The sequence below is a fragment of the Solea solea genome, chromosome 15, assembly GCF_958295425.1.
Source record: "Solea solea chromosome 15, fSolSol10.1, whole genome shotgun sequence".
Lineage (NCBI taxonomy): Eukaryota > Metazoa > Chordata > Actinopteri > Pleuronectiformes > Soleidae > Solea > Solea solea.
The window spans coordinates 13,793,839-13,817,847 of NC_081148.1; the positions used below are offsets into that span (position 1 = coordinate 13,793,839).

The 24,009-nt window shown below is 39.6% G+C and overlaps 1 protein-coding gene across 3 annotated transcripts; it reads right to left on the reverse strand.

Moving 5' to 3' along the window:
- Window positions 1-746: 746 nt before the first annotated feature.
- Window positions 747-23,572, reverse strand: klc1b (kinesin light chain 1b). 3 transcript variants are annotated; one of them, XM_058651134.1, is made up of 16 exons: window positions 23,503-23,572; window positions 16,495-16,765; window positions 15,620-15,850; window positions 14,583-14,661; window positions 14,129-14,357; window positions 13,908-13,995; window positions 13,419-13,520; window positions 12,730-12,903; window positions 12,120-12,219; window positions 10,859-10,911; window positions 10,508-10,575; window positions 9,962-10,070; window positions 9,368-9,520; window positions 2,208-2,332; window positions 1,991-2,048; window positions 747-1,890 (listed from the first exon to the last, which is right to left on the reverse strand). In XM_058651134.1, the coding sequence occupies exons 2-16, from the start codon at window positions 16,741-16,743 to the stop codon at window positions 1,816-1,818; spliced, it is 1,893 nt and encodes a 630-aa protein (XP_058507117.1). In that variant the 5' UTR covers window positions 16,744-16,765; window positions 23,503-23,572; the 3' UTR covers window positions 747-1,815. The 3 variants fall into 3 exon arrangements, with proteins under 3 accessions (XP_058507117.1, XP_058507116.1, XP_058507118.1); XM_058651133.1 differs by having other exon boundaries at window positions 14,583-14,664; XM_058651135.1 differs by lacking the exons at window positions 747-1,890; window positions 1,991-2,048; window positions 2,208-2,332 and adding an exon at window positions 3,813-5,874 and having other exon boundaries at window positions 9,395-9,520; window positions 14,583-14,664.
- Window positions 23,573-24,009: the final 437 nt, after the last annotated feature.

Below are 24,009 nucleotides of genomic sequence, written 5' to 3' on the forward strand. Positions count from 1 at the left end.
CTTATAATAATATAATACTAATACTAATAAGTAACATCAACCGATACAGAAGATTAAAGGGTGTTAGTGGATGTTTTGAGGGAGTCTAAAAAACTCTAAAAATTAAATTAATATCTGACTTTATTCTATATTAATGTCATATTTGTGAGTGCTGTGTTAGTTATTAATTATTAATCTCTGTTGCATTGTTTCTTTCCATGACAGTGGCATTTCTTTAGAAGAGTGTCCAGGATTCATAAAGAGTTGAGACTCCACTCTGAGAGATTTATCAGAGAGTAGAAACCCCAAGCTGACTAGGACTAGAAAAAAGGGAGAAGAATGGGAGACACATCACATTCTTGCAAATGAGTTTTCACAGCGTTCCCACAATTACTCATAAGCTGATGTTTAAGATCTTTCCTTGTGGAGTTCACCGAGTTGTGACCTGATGATTTATAGAGGACAAAGCATAACGTTGGTCACTTAAACTCACAGACGTGGGGCCCGTCACAATCCCATGTAGAAGTAAAAGACAAAAACACATTCAGGAATAGAAAATTGCTGGATTTATTTCTGAATCAAGGTTAGTCTGTCGAAGATTTACTCTCAATCATGTGTTTTATGGCTGTACAAGAACCAGGTCCAAACAAATGCACATTAAGCCTTTTTACCAACAATCATAATCCTGATGTCCTGAATTTCTGATGATTTGTGAGTTTTTGTGATCGGTTTCTTTTGAACACATTTATTACAAAGCATAAAAAGAAAAAAGAAAAAAGAAAAGAAGTGAGACATTCCAGTTTTCTTTTTGTGTAGAATCACTAAAAAATACAATTGAAGCCAAAAGACATCCATCTGAGAATTGTGCAAAATCTATAATAATCAAGACAATATCACTCATGCAGTTCACTGTAAACAACTATATATGAGTTTTTCTTGGCACCAGAGGTCATTCACGCAGACCGGGTTGAATTAAGCAACCATGTCGGCCTCATCATTTTCTATATACAATCGAAACACAACACGCATTTTCATGGTTGTACTTTTTTTCACCACTTTCATGATGTAAAGTTCAGAACTGTCGAGATTTAACTGGAGATTTAAAGTAGTGTTGTAAATTTCAATGTTTTCCAAAACTTGGCACAAAGAAAAGTTATCAATAAACAGACAAATAAGTCATATCATGACGGTAGGATACACATTTCACCCTGTTTCCAAAAGCGTTAACCGACACTTCTCATAGTAATTCTCAAGCGGCAAATTATAGCCTTTAAAATTACAAAGAAAAACAAAACAATAGACCTACTCATTAGGGTTTCTTTATGATGTAAATCTAAATTATTACAATTTCTTAATGATATTCTACAGTAACAAAACACTGAGTGAAACAGGGGGAGACACAGAAAATGTCAAATTGCAACAACATCAAGAGACACATACCAAAGTGCAGAGTCACAGTGATTTTGAATTAAGGGGGCGAGAGATGAGGTATGTTTTCTTGGCACACAGATCCCAAATCAGGAACGGGATGAAGGGGAAACAAGAGCAGTCCGTCAGTGGAAGACTGGAAGCAGCAACCTGAATTAAAAAACTGGGGGAAAAAACACATCAGACGAGCATTTGTCTTGAAGATATGAAACATCTTTGGGTGTGGGTGAGAAGAGTCTTTGGGTCGGAGAAAGGATGCGAGTGGTGAGTGTCTGACGCCATCTGGTAGTGTTGGTGGTGGTGATCACGTGATGCGGCTCGGATACTGAGCCAGAAGAAGAAGAAGGAGCATCTTTGGGTTGGTGGACAGATCAGCTGATAGAGAGCCACCTGTTCACCAGCTGCAGCTTAGTTTCCAGTGTAGAGATTAATGGTGCTGGAGCTCAGGCCCCGGCTCTCCTTTAAGTGGCTGCTTCCCCGAGTCTGACAGAACAAACACAAAACATGTACTTTGAAACATTTCCAGTGATTTAAAAAAAAAAGAAGCACATATTTGAGCCAATTTGTACAAACGGTTCATCACCTGAAATGATTCATCGCTGGTTTTGTTCAGGTAGTTCAAAGAAGCAGCGCGTTTCATGCTGTTGAAAGAAGAGTAAGTAAAATAATGCTTTTATAGTGTTTGAGTTGAGGGTTTACGAACAATGTACTGATGAATCATGTGGCTAAACTACAATGCATCAATTTTAGGAAAAAGTCATTCCCATATCCCATCACAGCAGGATTCCTTCAAGTCTTACTTGGTGCTGCGAGGTTCAGGTGGTCCACTGCCCTGCAGTTTCTTCACCAGAAGCTCGCTGCTGCGACGCAAAACGTCCCTGATCTTCCCCAGAGAGCCGCTGCGCTGCAGGGCTCCACTGCCGTCCTGCAGACACACACACACACACACACACACGTCAACTCACCCATGCAGCACCAAAGTCTTTTTATTATTTTACTTCAACTAAAATGGAAATTATACACATTTGTGTTGAATGTATTTTTTAAAAAAAACAATTAAGTGTTTGATTTGGTTTCTGTGATGAAGTCAATTACAGCACGAGGGCTGGACAAACGAAGACTCAAACCATGATGGCATAAAACCTTTTAATAAAAAGGTCTGGTGTGTAATATTTAGGAGGATTTATTGGCAGAATATACAAGCTATAAGTATGTTTGTTATGTACTCTGGACAAGGGCTGTGCTGTGCTTTATGTAGGCCACCATCTTGAGATGCAATATTTCTACAGCAGCCCGAATAAACCAACCCACCAAACAGAGCAGAGCTTACTACAAAGAATAAAGGAGAATGTGGACAGAAACTCATAAAGTTGCTCTTTTCAGTTTCTCACCTTGTTCTTTGGACATTTTGGTTTTCAAACAAATGAATTCACATTTGGTATTTTGATATCTTGAACTCACAATACAAGAATGGATAAATATAGTACATTAACTTTATGTTGTGGAGGGGATTACTTTCCACTTTCCACTACTTTGCCTTGAGAAAACAGTATTTATCAAGTTATAGACTAAGTAATGTCAAACATGTGAAGCCTTTGCGGCCAGATTTTGGAGAATGATAATATAAAGTTTTGTCCTCCTGCTATGATTGATTTCAACCTCTCCTGGACATACTTTAAATATTGCTTCTTGTTCTAAAGGGGCAATTTCACCGTCTAACTTCTCAAATCTTGGACTGCAAGTTAAATAAATAAAGGAGAATGACATCCTTCCTGGTGTGCTAAGGTCACGGTCGTTCCCCGACACGCTTGGGAAAAAAGAGAGACGTCACTAATTCTTATACACGGGGCCTTTAACGTAAATAAAAGTGTTAGTTATACGGCACTAAATGTATTTGGAGTATGATAATGGGTAACATATAAATACATTTCCTCTGGTTAATGTACGTCTACGAAGATGTACAATTAAAAGCAACTGTAATAAATTTAAAAAAAAAAACATCGTTCTAACATGGTTATTATTGTGTGTCTAAAGGTTTAGGTCCTTCAGGATTAATAATAATAATCAACTAATTGTAATTTTTTGATAAATACAAGCACACCTTTGTCCCAGTGTCTATATTGTTATTAAATGTACTGAATGTGCTCAGGTTTATTCATTCATCAAGAAATGTAGTGACAGGTTAATGAAATAATAACTACTTTGCAGAATGAAACCAAACAGAATGAGCTCATGTCATCTTCATATCCATCCACCCATTCATCCTTACATTAGCCAGAAATAATATATTATACTTGGAAGATGCAGTGTCATACAATGCAGTACGGTCTTATTTCCAGCAGGGGGGAGTGTGGATTAATCTAACGATTGCACACTAATAATACAGACTGTAAAAAAGACAAAACTTCACAAATGAAAAACTTTATTTGAGAATACCAACAAGTGTTGATGCAATAATCTTCACAATGCAGAATGGTAAATATAATGCAGTCCTACGATAGTGCGCAAAGACCTTACCATTTATGTTCTTCCACTTTAAGGAACTCAAGTCACACTAAATATGTCATGAAGAGACGATAGGTTTAATAAATAAGCATTCCACTAACACAACAATATTGTCATAATTATGTGAAGAGCATAGTCAAATTCTTTTGTTTCGCAGTTGCATTAGAAGTATAGGTGTACTCGCTGGAAGGAATGAAGAATCAAGGCAAGTAGCATAATGAGAAGCCATATAGTGAATGCACTTGTCAAATCTATAAATACAGCCTACGGTTATACTTCCAAGGAGTTAAAAGTCATTGTACATTCAGTTAGTTACACATTTGAAATAACGTTGATCTCGAGGAAAGACTAGCACTGTGACTTTTCGGTGTCTAAAAACAAAATAAAAAATCATGATTCACCAAATTTGACGATGTTTACTCGCAATCTGTGTACGGAAAAAAAACAAACGGCGACACACCCAATTAAGCTTTGTGTTCAAATACAGTATCCACAGCCATAGAGGGGGCGTTGTGTGACTGTACCACCAAAACATACACTAATACACACTACAACTACACTAGGAATCCAGGCTTCCATTGAAATGTCACTTCACTCCAACACCAACAAATAAAGGCCATTCTGGGCATTTGTGTCCATTATGTTGAACTCTATTATGCTAGCAAACGTTCAGGTGCCATGTATCGTGTCACACTGGCTTTACAGCGTAAGCTAATGTGGACCGTTCTCCTTTGAAAAGTGTCTGTGTACATACTGTGCCAGAGCAGCGCCTGTGTAAATACTCTATCCAACCAAGGACACCCAAGCTAGTGAGATCAACTTGAAAACAAATCACCATGGCAACAAAAGCTTGCTGTGATCTGACCAAATTCGCCGTCAGCTTTGGCCTAAATGATGCTGAGCGCCGCTGGTCTTTCACAACAGGTAAACACTAAGGCCTTGTTAACTGACTATTGCCTTTATATTCAGTCAAAAAGCATTTTTCTTTTTTTTTCTTTTTAAATGTAAACAAAATCATACAAAACAAAGGAATATTTCCATAAAAAAACAAAAATGGTAATGCTCCCTTCTCTTTTGCTGCTATGCTGGGAGTGTTCAAAAGAATCGATTGTAAATATCTTGCTAAGCATTTGTAACTCTACAGTACCGTTCCAATATGCTTTAGGCATTTGATCTGAGGCATGACTTTATACAGTACATTAAACACACGTGTGAAAAATATGCATTTACTTAGAGAGAAGCTAAGAGTACTTAAACCAGAAAATAAATAAGGAGAAAGACCAATGCAGCTTTGGAGCTTTGTAACAATATTCAGTCTGTAGTATCAGTAACTTTTAATCTGACTGGGGGTTGGAGTGATTTCTGAAGCTTAAGCTGCTGTCAAACGTGACACTAATCCTCAAAACTGTTCCGTGTTTCTCTCAGTGTTCAACCTTTTTCCAGTTATTTAGATTTGCAGCTTCCGGCCCAATAAATCTACAAATGCACAAGTGGGTGTTTGAGAGACGAAAACATGTGCGAGTGACAATATTACATACACTGATTTCTTTTTTTGTTTCTTTTTTTTTTTTTGTGTTAGGTGAGAGACAGATTTAATGATTTCTGACATGGAGGATGATACAGAGTTAGTGAGAGGAAAGATCAAGAGTGGTGGAAGAAGAAGAAGAAGAAGAAGAAGAAGAAGAAGAAGAAGAAGAAGAAGAAGAAGAAGAAGAAGGGGGGAAAAACAGAGCAGTGGTGAGAAGCCTAAACGTCCCAGCAGCTGTCAGTTGAAGAGAGGACAGAGATGACAACCAGGAGGGGACTTTCTGAGTCTCTGCCGGAGTGGGGGGCACCGGGAATGGTAGAGGAGCTGTTGGTTTGTTGGGACAGAGAAGGCCAGAGGGAACGACAACACACATCCTTTTGCTATAGTGTTGGGGAAGGAGAGAAGGGTGGAGGAATAATCTTGATGGCTTAGGCCTGATGAAAGAGAAAGAGAGAAACAGACAAAAAGACAAAAACAGCACACATTGTAAGATTAAGAGCTCTGGGGTCGGGTTTCCTACGCTGCATCCCTCATCTACCATAAACTGCACTGTCTGTCCTGCAGTAGGTTCACTATATTACCAGCAAATGCTCTGATTAGAATTTTCCTCAAGTACGGCAGAGGAAACCGCAGCAGCACAGGACCTGTACTTGTCTTAGGAGCTGCACTGAAACAAGAAGCAGGTCAGTGATGCAGCGGGTTGGTGGTTGCAGTCACTATGACTCAGCTGTTTTTCCCTTTCCTCTCTGGGCACCAAAAAGTCCCAGCTTGGCACAGAGGACACGGCCAGTGACTGTGCACTGCAGACGTGAGACATCTGCAAGCATCAGCACTGAAGCTTATAGCTACAGCTTATAGCTATTATTACAGTCAGTACCTTGACATGCACACTTTAAATCGAGCTGAGGCCGTAGTCTGACTAAGACGGGCAATCAGACAACTTGCCGAGTTCGAGTATACATAGAAGGAGAAGAAAATGGTTTTATTGGCTGTTTAAGTCTGATGCACCGTATCTCTATTTAAACTTGTGCGTAATGATTAGTTTCCAGTTGTCCTTAATGTCACAGAAAAACAAAACGTGAACTTGAGATGATTCGTGCTGTGGTTCTGTATGTTTCGTACTAGATGGAGCATGGCTCTTGTGGTTGCCGCATTGTCCGATGTAAGACGCAACCGCTGTATGATTTCTGGCAACAGTACTGCAGCTTATTCATCATCTACTTCTACTTCTGTGTCAAATACCGGGGAGAAAATTATGCAGAACTGTGCAGTTCAACTCTAGTCGGACTAAGTGAATACATGCAGGAGTAATCAGACTTTGAATCGCATTATCGAGGTATGTTAGTCCAATTAAGACTGGCTCGATTTTAGTTGGACTAACTTGAAGACTAAAGACTAATATTGGACTTTTAACATGCAACATGTAAACGCACTGACTGATGATAAAGAGAGACTGACATTGTGAATAATATCTGTCTACAATGTTTTGAAAGTTTGTAAACTTGACTACTAAACATTACTTGTATACTATGCAGAAATTTTATAATCTATGAATGATGAAAAAACTACTACCTAATACTACAAGCCCCATCTACCTCGATGACTAATGAGCTAATCACTTGGTACCAACCCACCCAAGCCTATTGTGTGGAATGAGAGATCAGGAGGGAGAGTACAATCCACTGAGTGAGAAAAAGGAAATTCAATTGACGGGCTGATTGGTTGTCATGGCAAGAGTAATCAACAAGGACGTAGGTTAGTGACACACAGAAAAAGGAAAGAGGCAAAGGATGAAACCTGGAAAACATGCAAACTAACAGGCAGCGCAGTGAAGCGTAGAGCAGGAAGCAGCTACACACACGCACACACATACACAAGTTACACGATGGGCTTTGAAAGACATGCACACACAAGTGTACACATTACTGATTAACCTCAACACCTCCACTAGTACAGAGGACAACTGTCATCTACGTATGTCCAATGCAAACTAAAGGAGCTTCAGTAAAACGATTCGACTGTGAAGCATAAGGTATTCAAATACCTAACATTGAATATGTAAACCACATCTGCAGCCTCCGTGACATCAGACTTTGTGAGAGCAAGCATGAAAACATGTCGAGGCAAAGCGGGGAGAGTGATAAGTCTGATGTGCCCATCACATTATCTCTCAGGAAATATCTACACAGGAGCAGAGAGCACTTTACGAGCCTATTTTCTAACACACAAAGTAGCCAGGTTGCACTTTTAAGGTGAATGGATGGATGGATGGATGGAATTTGTCAAACAATCTTGTAGTCAAAAGATCGAATGTTTTTTTTTTTAAATATTTTTTAAAATCTGCTGTTTTGACTGTGTAAATTAAATATCTATACTGCTGTGGCCATGGCAATGAAATGCTCGCACATGACCTACAATCCTCAGCACGTCATAACATGTTTCAAAGACAAGACAGGTGCACACTTGGATGAATACACACGCCGTTGCGTTGGCGGGGGTGAATTTTTAAGGGGTTTGGAGTTTGTGTGTTATGCACATGAACACGCGTGGAGAGAAGCATTCACATTCAGACCCACATTCTGCAAAACAAACCCCCCCCCCCACACACACACACACCTTTCTTGATGTTACTCACTCAGAGCAGCAGACATCGGGTTAAAAGACATTTGTCAACCATGTGAGAACACAGTGAACACACATGGCCTATTAGTGTGCGTGTTGTGAGTGAGGCACAGAGACTGGCAATGCTACATGCATGTTTGGAGTATGTTGGTGCAGTGAGGGGCGTGGCTGCACTTAAGGGAAGGGAGAGGCACAAGCTCATATGAGGCATCTTTGCTGGCACAGTCCTGCCCTCTAGCTTATGTAACCATGACCAGGGGGGGGGGGGGTTATCCAAGCTGGGACACAGTTTTAACTGTGACTATTTATCATTAAATATGAGCACTTTTCAGCATTGACCCCCTTCAATGATGAGGACAGAGGTTACAAAGTCTGAATAGAAGATATAAAAGCTGCTCAGTGAAATGACATAAATGATCGCTGGTCTGGGGGAAACACAGCTGGAGCTGACATTATAATGAGGCAATAAAACAGCAGCTGCATAAAAACTGTCCCATTCATGGCCCAGAGAGACCCTGTCAATCGTGTTTAATGGTGGAAACATGAGGCAACCTAATGGGATGATAGTTAGACGGGCTGTATCTCTGACAAAAGCAAATACACACTGATATGTTGCCAGGGTACCACAGAATGAGCTTGTGCCTTTTTTTGTTACTGCACCACTTGTGCAGAAGCATTGCCGGCAGAACAACGTAATACAAAAACAAGATGGCAGGATTAACCGTCAAGCAGTGAACAAAAAACAAAAAAACTTGAAAACCTAGACCAAAGCATGCTCAGATGTTGTCAACAAAAACAACAAACCAGCATGCCAAGACACTCAATCAGCTTTGCTTTTTGGGAAACCGAGATTTCCTGGTAAACAATATGGTTCTGTGCATCTAGAGGGAGCTGATGGACTGGTGCATCTACATTTCACTGGGTGAAGAACTGGGAAGTAGCTGTGCCACATGTTCACTTTCACTGTGAGAAAGTAGGTCGGGTAATTTGACTTTAATTATTTTTTAATGGTGTGCCACAGTGACATCATAAAAAGAAGTCATAATCATTCCTGATACCTCTGACAATTTAGGCAGAGGAACCAGAGGTTTTCAGGTAATGAGTCCACCTTCTTGTAATAACTAAGAAGACAAGAGTCCTTCTGTATCATCTTTCAAGTCTGACAACAGATGAGTCATAAATTTGTTTCTATTCATTTATGGGATTGCATACACCAGGCCAAACTCTCTGTGATAGCACTAACACCACCTTGTTCTTCCAGTGAGGTCACTGGCGTTGACTCAACTGTAGTGGATTTGTACTCACCCCGTTCCACTCCACGCCCATACTCACTTCCTCGCCAGTCTCAGAGCCGCTCTCATACTTGACGCTGGTCAGACTGTCCCTGCTCCTCCGCCTGTCACCCTCTGTATCCTTCAGGATCTCCACCACACGTGTCTGGTGGATGGGGTCAATGCCCTGATGGGAACAAGACACAGGCACAGTGCGCAAGCAAGCACGTTATAATCACAAACAGCACAAGGATGGATGTTAGCTGGTCGATATGGATGAGAGTGCAAAGTTATATGGAATTAAAAAAAATTTTTTTTGTTTTCTTTCTCCCACGATGCATCGACAGCATTTGTCACAGCATCACAGAGAAGAAGGACATTTTGACATAATTGTGAGGTGGGAGTGATGTTATGGGAGAGAGGTGAAGTCTCTAATGGGGGCTATCAGTTAGACACAAACCACTTACTGTGTTGCTCTGGATCCATAGCAATGTAGAGAAAGGAAGAGAAATAACATGAGTTTTGTGGTGTACGGCCGGGAACACAATTCAGAATTCACAAAAACAGGGAACAAATAAGCTATCTGCGTGCAGAAATGGGCATTTTTCGTGTAAGAAATGCTGCTGACCTGCTTGCGAGACCTCACGGCACACTCTTCCAGGGTTTCTGCAGCCTCAAGTTTGCCCTGTCGGCGGTACAGGGCCCCCAGGTTTCTCAGGGTGGTGTTCACTGTAGGACTGGATACAGAAGAGATAGACATAATGCAATTGAATCACCTTTGAAGAGGAACAACTTGGTGTGAGCAAATTAATGTTACACTGCCAAATAAACCTTCAAAACCCTAAAGCTACTATAGTTATAATTCAAGATTTCTTAAATTACTTAGTGGTGTTGCTTTATGTGAGGTACTGATGACATATCATAGAGGCTTTAATAAGCCAGAGAAAGAGCTGCTTTGTTTTACACATCCAGGTTTAGAAACCACTTGCGAGAGCTCTATCTGAATTGCATTTAAATAATCATATGGTATGTTATAATATCTCATATTTTATTTATTTCTTTTTATCTACTAGGGACTGTGTTGTGACTGCGAGTCACAACACAGTCAGCCTTTAACAAGAATAACAAGTTAATAAACAAGCTGTAAAAACATGCTAATCAGTGTCTGCCTCACCTGTTGACTTTGCAGGCCTTGTACCAACCTCCATACTCTCCATATGGAGTGTTGTCTCGGTGTTTGCCCTGGAAGTAAATAATGGAGAGGAAGAAAAGGGGGAGTGGTTATTTAACCCTGTTCAACAGCATTTTTCCTCTCTTTACACATAACTATTATGCTGAACGTGGTTCAAGATGTATGTCAAGGACAAGATCACATTTCACTTTCCAGGAAGTGAAACTGACTGACCCATTTTTCCCAATGTCCCAGCCTTTAATTGTGTCTTATTCATTTAATATCGGCTTTTTTAAAGAATGCAATGAGGACGATAACAGTCGTCATTTGAATTGATGACATAAATCCTCTCACCTTACTCATCTCCTCTCTTTCCTCTGCATGCATCCAGATGGGCTTGTTCTCAGCTGAAGACACACAAACACAAGAAGTGTTTCTACACACAGTTCAGCAGGACTAGAAAACAGCCGATTGACCTTAAGATGTTTCAATTGGGGTTTTTTTGGTTGCACAGTGGCAAGAGAGCAAACAATGAATTGATCTTGTTTAATTACCCACAGTTTGTTTTGACTGGAGTTTATTAAATATTAAAATGCTTGCTAGACATTTAACACACTTTTTACAATACAAGACAAAGCTGACTTAGCAGAAATCCATGTAGGGTCACATACAGCATTTTCATTTAATAAGTGAGTAAACATTTTCAAAATTTTCCACCAAGATTAAATCACAATTGTACAGACATTGACACAGAGAAGCAGCATGAATGTAATAGAGACAATCAACACACTTGATTTATCATAAATAGAAACAAGATGAGCAAGATGACGTCATTCACTCAAACAAGCAACTCATCTCACACACACACACACATGCAGACACACAAGGAAAAAGCAGTCACAACCCTGGGGTCGCAACAACAACATTGCAACATTAAAAGTTTTGCTGTGTTGCTTCCCCTCAACCTTCAACTAACTCCCCATGAGGCTTAAAAAAAACTCTCAGCACTATTGTCAGGTTCACAGATGAAAAATGAACCGTTTTAGAAAAATGTGAGATGCTTTTGCTCATAAAGCATTAAAGCAAGGGAATTGTGCGGAGTCATTTCCACGCTGTTTTCAAAGCTGTCAATCTAGTCCCTGAAGAAAAGCCAAATAAAAAGCTCAACTTTAACTCAAGGAGAAGAAAATAGTGAGAGCTTTTCTTTTAAACAAGTTAACTCTTTATTTCTTCATATAGTTTCTGTGAAGATTCTTTACAGAGCCTTCTGAATGGTGGAGGTTGGCACCCTGCTTAGAACATCTTCCACTTTTTGACCGTCTGTCCATCACCGACTCTGCTTACTGGTGTGAGAGGTGGAATATTAGACGTCGGTAGATGAAAAACAAAAGACAAATCTAATGCACGTACTGCAATATACTGTATATACAGAGCCCACCATCATGTTTCTTGGGATAATGCCAAATGTATTTAATGTTCATAGTAATAGTCATTTATTTATATGTATATATATATATATATATATATATATACATACATAAAAAACTTATAATATTAATATTTATTTACTTTATTTTATATACTGTAAATTAAAGCATCTACCATGGGGCCTTACCATCAACAGAACCAAATTCTTTCTCATGAGCACGAGTCAGAATCTCTTTGTACAGAATCTCAGCCTCCTTGTATTTGCCCTGTTTGAGGAAGCAGGATGCCTGAGGAAGAAAAAGAAGTGATGTTTGTGATGGATCAAACCAGCCTATTGATTCAGCGAGTCTCTTGAGACGGGAAAGCAATCTCACTGCATATTTCTCCTGCACAATAAGGCTAAAGATAAACAATTTATTATCACGGGGCTTCTCTTATTTTCCACATACAGCCTTTCCATCATCAGTGGGACAGGACAGAAAAGCAGATTGGCTTCGAGAATTACTGGAAGCATGTCAGCAGACAAAGGACTATTGATCTGCTATAAGCAATGCTAACTTATACGGAAATAAACCTGGAGATGACAATTCATGTGCAGCTTAACCATTGGATTAAAAAGCAGTTGGTCCCTGCCTCAGGCAGACAGAAAAGTGACTGATTGTGCTTATAATAAAATGAATATGTGTCTAGGTTTTAAATTCACTGCTCAAATGGGACACTAGTTCTTGTACAAATGAATAGTAAGAGGGGAAAAGCTCAATAAAAGCTGACTTTGATGGTTGTAACTTCTCTCTCACCAGGTTGTTCTTGGTTTTGGCCACATTGGGATCATCTGGGCCAAGTCTGCACTCGTAGATCTCCAGGGCACGGCAGTAGTAATACTCCACCTCTTCATACTTGCCCTGGTTCTGACACAGCAGGGCCAGGTTATTAAGCTGTTTGGCCACATCTGGGTGATCCTTCCCCAGGACCTGATAGAAATCAAGGAGCAAATGTTCTGAATTAAGGTTTGTGTGTTTCTCTCCCTCCTGCATCTTTCCTTTCTCCACCTCCATTTATTATCACTGCTTTTGCCAGGCCCCAGGGATATCTGATAAAAGACTAGCTCATCAATACAGAAAGTACAGAATGTGACTTTTGGTCAAAGAAAAATCGATGACCTCCACAGGGGTATATAGATTTGTCTTGTCTCCTATCTGCTCCTTCTTTGCTCCCCCAATGCCTGCTATCCATTTTTAGCTGTGCTCCCAATTAAAACCCTTAGTTCCCCACAGACACGGGAATGGCCCTCAGTGGAAACTTAACAGACAATTCAAGAAAATAATTTGCTTGGGCCCCATTTATAGTTTGCTGATAGCTTGAGGATCCAGTAGCTCCAACTGACACTTTGGATAAACTATCACTGTTACTCACTTTAGTACAATGAGCTAATTGTTCAGCAGTGTTGTGCAGAGCTGTGCAGGTGCTATCTAGGGATATGACCTACCTTTTCTCTGATCTCCAGAGCCCTTTTACACAGAGGCTCGGCCTCCTTGTACTTCCCTCTCTTTCCATACAGCACGGCCAAATTGTTCAGTGTCGCAGCAACCTGATGACAGAGAAACATTTGAGTAACAAAGTTTAGATTTATGGCATCACAAGTTCTTTTTCTGTTGTCTAATGACTTGACACATTTACAGCTGTGTATAGCTCAAGATTAACACTTTGCTTTAATTGCACCCAATGTTTTACAATGAGTCATTCTATACAAACTGAGGGAATTTAATAAGCTTTGTTTAATACACTGAGCAGCGACACTGAGCAGAGACACATTGTCAAGAATCCATATTTAAATAGTATATTTATCCCTACAGAGAGAGAAAACGCAGCATACTGTGCGTAGTATTGCCACCATAGTGACCAGGTGACTAATTTCATGAAAACACAGATGTGTCCAAGTGAGGATATGGTTGTCATGACAATAGTGGAGCCTTACAGCAGGATGGTCTTTTCCCAAGGTTTTCTCCCTGATAGACAGAGCATCATTGAGCAGATGGGCTGCCTCTTTGTATTTATTCTGATCCCTGCATGAGTGAGAGGGAGAAACAGGACAACAGGGTGAGACTGAATGTTTCTTATTCTTTGGCATAACTGTTTGGAAATTAAATTAGCAGTAACAATAGTCAACATTCTAAAAAGAAGAGGGTATTTTCTTACCTATAGACCAAGGCCAGGATGTTGAGCATGGTGGCCACATCAGGGTGGTCATGTCCAGAAGTCTTCTCTAGGTCCTCCAAAGCCTGCTTGCAAAGAGGGACAGCCACCTCGTACCTACCCTGGGAGGCATACTGGATCACCAGGTTGTGCAGGGTTCTAAGCCTAGCCGGGATCTCGTAGCCTCCCTGCTGGGCTGCAGCTACGGCTGCACTGTTGTGTTGGTGCTGCACTGTGGGATAAAATGCTGTGTGTTATGTGATGTTAGCTTAATTGAAGAGAGAAGAAAGTAAACTCTGGCCTGATTATATCAATAACTACATTTGCAAGCAGACAATTCAGTTATTACAGGAAATTCAAATCTACTGGATAGCACAATTACTGCTTGGTAACACAACACTTTTTATATTTATATTATTATGGGCGAGTACAATCATAATGTTGTGTTGTGTCTTACTTCCTTGGCCTTGGTCCTCTTCATCATTAGGGAAGAGATCATCCAGAGAGTCCTTTGGTGCTTCTCGGTCCTTCTCCTCCTGCTGAAAGGATTAAACAATTGTATGAGTCACATCCTCCAACAGACAGTGAACATTTACCAGTAACATGAACAGAGACATTAAGAATGACAAGCGTATTGATCTGATTTCCTCAAAGCGAGCATGTGTGAGGTCATACCTGATTGGATGCTTGCTATTTATATTACATCCGGGTGGAGATAAACTGATCATCAGTGTGCCACAACAACTTTAAATTAAGCATCATGGTGCTATAGAGATGCCCTGGTCTATAAATAATATTCTTTGCCTAGTAGACCTGAGCAACAAGGAACATAAGTATTATAATGTTTGGGCTATATTATCCTTAATCAAAATCGTACTGCATGTTTATTAGCAATGACATAATATTTTAACCTTATCGGTTATTACATTAATACAGCTGGTAGCATTAGAACAAAAAAGTCAGCATTAAAATACTTAAATTTCACGAGTTCATTATTTTACTCTGACCTGATACAGTTAATTGGATTTAAAGATAAACTAGACTAATCCAAATTCATCAAACGATTTATAAATGCAGAAGAAAGTTAAAGGCTGGGAAATAGATGGGCTTTTTTTCTTGTTGAAGCAGATAATTAACACACATGATTAAATCATCTTTGTGATTCCTCTCCACCACCTGGTCAAAAACAACCACAACATCAAGGCTACTTTCTGCAACAAACAGCTGTGTTCCTTCCCCTGTCAGATGCCATTCACAGTTTTACTGCACTTTAACGTTAAGTCTGTGCTTTTTAAAGGCATTTTCAACTCAATTCAAAGAACAGATTCAATTCCTGTTATGATGAGGGAAATCTAAACACAAGCATAAGCACATGCCTCAAAACGTATGACACATTTTACAAAAATATATATTAGCGAGACAGTAAGAATCTGTAAATGCGTCACTAATCGTACGTGCAGGACATAAAGCTCTTTTTCAGTGTTAAGTACTTACAGTGGGTGATACATCTTCATCATATTTCTTGAGCTCATTCATGAACTCCAGGTGTTTCTTCTCCTCCTCCAGCTGAGCCACGTTCTGCTCACTCTTCTGCAGCTTCTGCTGGGTGTTAGCCAGCTCATCACGCAGCCACTGGTTTTCCTGGCAAAGCCTCCTCACCTGTGCACGCAGCTTCTGCTTCTCCGACTCCACCGCGTTCAGGTGGTTGGACAGAGCCATCATCACCTGGAACAGAGACAATATTTAACAACAATGACATTTAACAAAGAGAAACTGTTGCAACAGCAAAGCACATTCAGTACCAGATTCAAGCTGATTCTTCATGAATCATGATCACCACACAAGCTCAGTTTAGAATGAGGAAGCTGTGAGGAGGCAGAACTGCCCAAAGCTAAAGATACTAAAATGGGCTCATTTAACAAACAATTACGAACATCAAATATTACTACATTCTAAATTCAAATGGTTGTTAAAAACCACCATAATGAAGCGGAGGATATGTAGGTTGTCTCACACTAAATCATTTTCTTTTCTTGCATTTGTTGTGCTGTCATGCACCACCAAATCCTTATTCTTTTATTGAATTTGTTTCCAGGTTTGTTTGAATACCATATATGAATTTTGTAACTGTAGAAGAAAGCTGAAAACTATGTTAAACATTAAGTTTAAACTTATTGTAAAGAAGGGAGAAGGCTTGATGAGTTCACACTTCTGTCCTTTCGGACACATAACCATTGAGTTGTTACTATACAATGCAAACCACTTCATTTAACAGAACAATTTCTTTCACTTCTATGATAATGGCGACCAAACAACTACTCCTAATCACGCTTTATTTTCCTCCTCATTCCTCTTTCATTTTGTCTTACCTGTGCTTCTCCCAGGCCTAGTTCAATCATTTCCACGGACTTGCGGAGCAGGTTGGACTTCTCGTGCACCAGGTTGGCCTCTTCATCCTTCTTTAGGCACTTGATGGTCTCCAGGAGGCTGTGGAGGATGGAGTTGTGCTCATTCTTCAAGGCCTCCAGACCCTGGATCACCAGCTTCGTGTTGGAGATGATCTCCTCCTGAGAAAGCTTCTCAAGCTTCTCTTCTCTTGGATACACCATGGTAGACATCTTCTATATAGCCCAAGGAAACCTATTAAGGTTAAAAAAAAAGAAAAAGAGAGAGACACAGAATGGCATTTTAATAGTGATCTTTCTCTTTCAACAGTACACATTACATTTCCTGTTAAAAGATATCAGACTGCTTGTCATTGATTCTAACCGGCGTCATATCATTTCTGTGTTTGGCTAATAAGATTTAAACATGATCCTTCAGTAATGGTTCAATCATAATTATTATCTGTGAGCTTTCTCTATAGCTAAGACAATGGTTTCAAGACAACAGTATACCGAACTATACAAATTCAGATGGGTATTTGAATAAAAAGAAAACAATAACACTGCCACCAAATCTAGGTACACTTCTCACCTGTAAGTACACCTATGTATAACATGCACAGATTGTCTACTTTGTAAACTACTTCATAACAAAAGATTTTATTATTTAGGGTCATCAAGTTCCTCCGACATGTTTTAGTACTGCTAATTCAGGTGGACTTCTTATAATGAGCTAACATCCCTGGAGATCAATTCTTTCTTACACTGCATTTAAGAACAAATTTGAAAAGAAAGCTTATGACCAGCAGTGCAGATTATAATAAAAGGACAGATTGCTGAGACTTGGCACCTATATTTGGGCTTTGGTTGGGAGAAGGACTGCAGCTTGCAGTGTGCCAGAGGGTACACAATTTCTACAAAGTGGGTGCCTTCTTGTGCCAACCCTATCCAGAAGGCCTAGCTGGCGGCATGAATGGCTGAGAGTCACGGAAAAGAAGACTCAACAAAAGCCTCAGCAACACAGCTGCTGGTTAAGTCAGAGGGTGACAATAATATTGTGTAAGTACATGGAACAAGTGCTATTTTCCCCAAACAGTCTGAAGATAACCTATGACTCATTGAGCCACATCACTGAGCCATGTTGGCTCCATAATGCAAATGTCAGTGCAAAAATCAGCCATCTCTGTCCAAAAAAAAAGCTCCACACGATGTTGAGCAAGTAGTGCATTGTATAATTCATCATCATCATCATCATTATCAGCAGCAGCAGCAGCAGCAGCAGAAGTGCGAATGAGAGATTAAAAATGAGGGGGCTTGCGGTAATAAACACCAACTGAGAGCCACCTGTCTCGGGGAAAATGTACAACACCATTAGTGTGCCTCTCCCTGCTTTGCTTTTTGCATTTCAAAAAATGATCTAGAGAAACTAAAAAAGACAAATAACAGCAATAAATAGCTATTTCTCATGGAATGTAACACCATAATTAACAATAACAGGTACTTTGGCTTTTTAAATTAATGGAAGTGAGGAAAGATTTATCTTAAGTTTTAGTGAGGTAGACTGATGGCTGGGTTAAGACTGCAACAAATCAACTGAGAGAGACCATAATAGAAAATTGCTTAAGGACAATTTCCATCAAAAATCCGTAATGTGTGTGCGATCTTGATATGCAGTTTTGTCTAACCAAGGAAACTAGACAGCACATACATATGAGAAGCTTGGGATTTATGTGACAGTGACAGTTAGCCGACAATGACCTCGAAGACCAAGAACCTTCACAACCTTTGGATCAAATTGCCTTAATTTATTTGCTTGTGTCTTTTCAATGAACCCTGACAAAGTTGACACTTGCAGCCGCAGACCCAGGACAAGAAATCAAACTGAATCTGTTACTGGTATCCAGTAATTACACCCATTTTTGAATGTATGCATGTCACATCATGTAATCACAGCAGAGCTCTGTCAGAGTGATGATGATGCTAATATATTTCATGACGAACTCTAGACAAGCACACAGAAACAGCTACTGCAGTCTTTTAGAAGCCAACTGGATGTCAGTCAACCAGTGGAATGGCTTTTATCAGGATGACAGTGGAGCCTCCAGGTAAAAGGCACTTTAGTCAGAAGAGCAGCAGTGATAAATTATAAAATGTGTCAGGTGACGTGCTTCCCATCTCTTTTTCTCATTTCCCCAGTTAAATGTGTTACTGTCTTTAGATTCATGAACCCACAAACTAATATCCATATAAAAAACTAACAATGCATTATTTATGAAGGAAATTGTATCCAATGACTCTCCAACAAAAGAGAGATTGTGTGTATAACCATGGTATTCACATGTTTAGGAGACTAAGAACAAAATGACCAGAGGGCTTACAGTCATCAGCTACAAGAGGTACATCACAGAAAAAAAAACTGCTATTGGGGAAGTTAACCTGCAGGCAACAAGTAACAGGAGAACTGACACTAATGACAAATAGAGGGCAGCACAGACATGTGAAAGTCCTACAACAAGAACCTCTAGATAAAGCTGTATTCTCATTGGCATAGCAATTGACATGAAAGACATTCAGAAAGAAAATATTTCAGTTCACTTCAAGGGTAAGTAGTCACATGCATGCTATGTGACCATTATGCTGTAAAAGGGGGAAAGCCCTGAGTAAAGTCAAGGCAGGAACCATAAAACTCTATAATGAAAAGAACCAGAGACAGACTTGAACAAGTCCACTGCTACTGAGTCTTGGCACCAAAGCTCTTACCTGCTCTGAAAAAGATATGAAACGATTTCTTTGAAAACTAAATCAAACACATTCACAGATCAAGCATCTTATTCCCCAGAGCACTCATAGTCGCAGCTGTTAAACACCTATGGGGATGAAAGAACCAACTAACTTTCTATACACTGTAGCTAACAAAGGGATGTCAGCCAACAGAGAAACCAGCTGTTTTTCCTTGATAAAATACACACAAACACATGCCTCAAGTACCTGCACTCACGCTTTCTTCAGACAGCTGAAGTTAATGTTTTCCAACTCTTTAAAGAGGTGAGATAAAGTCCAACAGGTGCCTTGTTTCCTCAAAAGACTGCACTTGAATTAATATTTAACATTTACTTTTTCCAGTTTTAACTTTGTTTAAAAAAAACCCATTGCAAATTAAACTGGTGATAGCATCGAATGAATAATAAAATGCCAGTGATGTCATAATGTGATGTTCGCAATACAACCACGTAGGCTGTACAACTAAAATGGGCGATGAGGTTTTTGGGGACAGATAAAAAGAACAAGCTGACCACATTACACATTACACCAAACAGCCGCATAAATTCACTTAGTCCAGGCTTTTATCCAAATCCCCTCATGATCAGCTGCAGGAATGACCAAGATCAGGAAAAGTTCAGTAGCAGCAAGTCAGGCAGTAGCTAGTAATCACAAGAAATTCAAAAAAGTTAACTCAGGAACAACAAGGAAACCCCTCATTGTGGAGCTACTTGATGTGACTTTAATATATACTATACACAATACAGAGGAGACACGGTGCATTAAGAAATGTTCGTGCTTCTAACTGGTAGTTTGGAAAATACTGGACACGGTCCTGAAATGTAACCTTGCAGTTGGGTTGGAAAACCACTGAGCATCATTATGGATAAAATCCAATTCTGAACAAAGCTACCATGGTTCTTCTAAATGCACTAGGAAACAACTAGTAAAACATGAAAAAGTGAACATTACATCATCAAGAGGAATCTAAATGCTTATGTCATCCATCATTCATACAAGTAATGATTTGAGCTGCTACAAATTGCTAGACCAGCAAACCAGTCTTGGTTTCAGTGGAGGATCAGAGCTTCATAGTTTGGCACAGGGAAAAGCTGATGGAATAATGTCTCCTCCTCCAGCAATAACATTACACACAAGCTAAACGCATCACAAACCTGCTGTGTAAATCAAAACGAGCAAGCCTTCCATGTGAAACTGAGACAAGAGAGTGAAAAACAAGCAGGACTGTAATGAGGGAGATGAGAGTTGATGTTGGGGAAATGAGAAATGAAATGAGTGACCTTCTCGCTGCTCATTCAGAACAACTCACATCAGCTTAGGCTGCACATCAAGAGACAACCCCACCCAAAGCAGGAGGAAAACAGAGTGCAGAGGAGCAGGTCGGACGGGGGAGGGAGCTATCCTGATCTAGACACTGCTTCTCTATATGACAGACACAAAGGATCATACCTAACAAGACATGATGCAAATCACCTCAGTGACTCCCCTTAAAGACTCCAGGAGCCGTTCACACACAACAGACGCTGACAATACACAACACATAAAAGCAGGTCCAATTGCCTACCACTGTCTACTGAAGATGACCTGGACGGCTGAGAAACTTTACAGACATCGACAACCCACAAAATGCCCTGCTCGGTTAACACCCACAGTTTCTTGGTACTATATGGTGTGTGTGTGTGTGTGAAAGTACTGCACTGCTCTCATCTACTCAAATTTGAACACGCCATAGTTCCCTGGTGAGCTAATACCACGTATAATCCAAAATCAAATCATTCACAATGTAGTCCAGTATTGTCATGTGGCTACAGGTACATTTGGAGCTAACCAAACACTTGCAGCATGAATGATCAAATACACCTCGTGAAATATCTACTTATATAATTAAATATGCTCTGTGGTGATCACTGACTGACTAATACAAATGTGTTGATGAGATCAGCACCAATGACTATCTGATAACATCACACCACTGAACTTATCTAACACACACACCCAATATTTAAATACGCTTGAATTGAATCCAAAACAGATCAGATAGTGTGACCTTGGGTTAAACATCCATCGAAGGATTTATTCATCCATTTCAAAAGTTCAACTTATCCACAAAAACTTCACCGCACAGCATTTACACATTCACAGGGATGTTGTGATTATATATAGTTGGATTTATTTAAATATACTAAGTCCACAAAGACACAGACATAATGGCTGCACCTAACAAATAACTAATATGCGGATAACTTCTCTGCGACTACTAGGAATTCAATTATATTGACAAGTTACATGACTCAATCTCATGGGAGATCAAAGGTCACAAAATATATTGATGTAAGCACCTGACAAAGAAGACAAAGTAGTAATTTGAGAGGAATGCAGTTTTATGAAAGACAAGTCTGTGTTTGCAGAAACAACTCACCACTGGCTGTGCAGTGTTTTCCCCCCTGATATTATTTTCTAACACAAATGGTTGGACACAAAACCTTTCTCTATGTCACATTTGTACACCCAGAGCACTATTCTTCATTGCCTTCATCTCTAGAAAGGCTTCAAGCCTCACACATCTCCATTTAGTATGCACTCTTCACTCGTAACCTCTTTTTCACTGATGCACCAGTCTTTCAACGCTATCTTTTATATCTTTTATGCTGTTCTCAATAATGTGGGTAAACTTAATTATCCTAAATTGATAGTGCACAAGATTGAATCTGCACACTAAAACCAAGTGTAACTTCATGATAATCTTTCTGACTTAATGGATGATGCCATTCTTCACTTTTAAATTGTGTTTTTCTTGAAAATGTCATGCGTTTGGTTTAAGGCAAACATACAATTTAAATATATGAATTACAATTTCCTATTAAAGCTTAGCTCAAATGAAAATACATGATGGCAGAAAAGCAACGTACATATAAGTGTTGAAATAATAAAAAAACACATGGATAGGAAGAGGGAAGACTCCAGTGGGAGCATCAACAACTCCTTGGCCAATAGATAGATACTTTATTAATACCGAGGGAAGTTTTGGGCATCTAGTAGCTCCACACAGTACACCCACATATAACATACACATAACAACACTATACATTCAACCCATGTACGTACATAAACCCACAAAGATAATTGAATGTAGTGAGGATGTAACTGTGATGTATACTAAATTGATTAACTTATTAGACATTATACCTGGCTGTGGGTGCTAAGAAAATAAAGAATGAAGAATAAAGAATACGAGTGCCATCTTGACTGAGATGCATATCCTGTCTACCTTAAGTTTGGCACACCCTTATTAATACCACTTTATCCGTTTCCTGCTCAAATGTCAACCCAGCACTGTGGCCTCCATAACACGGGCCAGACACAAAGAAGAGCCTGCCATCCAGGAGGGTGTGGCAGAGCCTGGGACAGCGAGGAGCGAAGTGCCGCTTGACACTAACCGCGGTCATCCATCACTCCACTGAAACCAGCTGCTGTTTACCTAATCACACGTCTGAAAATGTCTCCACCAAATCTCCAGTGATGCAGTAACAGATGTTAAGAGCATCATCTGCCTGACTTAAGCGGCGTTATGTAGAAAATATGACACCTGTATACACCACCTCTCTCTGCTCTCTCTGTTCCACATCTGAAGCAATGCAGGAAAAAAACAATCGCAAGACTTTTGGTTTAATATCGTGGTAGCTACATGACAATGACTGCGCACAACCTCAGTACTGTTTAAACAGCAATGGGCAGCCTAAAAATATTGTCTAGGAATGTTACAACATAAAATAAACCTATGTTGTATTTGTCATATGGCATAATCTCTACAGCACTGCTACTTAATCACATTGTGTTATGACTTTCGCAGTTCACAACGCGATAATGCCATTGTCTTGCAGATTACATTGATCAGGCCCATACTTATATCATATATACGTATTTTTTCGAATGATTTATTGTGACATCTAGATTGATATTTAAGCCAACCTCACACCAACGCTTACAAAAGGTTGCTTTTCGATGTGTTTCGCTCTCCCGTCAGCAATTAGTAATAAGCTAGCTTTGGCTAACTAGCTAGCATCACCACTCCCTAGTTGTTCAGCCTATTGAAACCGCAAAACTCGTGATTTCTACCGACAGTGTCTTGAGATTATACCGTTCAAATAAACGGTCATATACGAATACCTCGCAAATATGATTTAAATTAGTAGGAATACCGCTATTACTTACCGAGAGCTAGGACTGACGGACGTTCAGCCCCTTTAAATCCAAAATGTCTCCGGGACTGCGAAGATCTCCCAGCAGCCTCTGCGGCTGAGGAGAGGGCTCGTGACGTCATGTTATGTTTTGCCCTCCATCTTTGTTGTTCCATAATATGCTATTATTTTTAATTTTTTTATTATTTTATTTATTTAAACTTCTCATTGTATGGCATTTGAGATAAACAGAGTATAAACAACACTACAACAGACAATTAGATACCAACCATTTTTAACCATTCCAAGTGTTTCCAGAATAATTGAGCATGAGAGCACGAAACAAAGAGATGTTCTGTTGTTTTAACATCACGTTTACAAAAAAACAAAAAACATTACGCTAAGTCTTAATCTTATAAATTTGCTGGAAGGGTAGATATCATTCATTATTTTCCATTTATAGAAGGTGTGGGTAAATGTAAATGTGAATTGGTAAATTTCAAAACTGTATTATTCTGTAACAGAAAAGCTATGAAACACT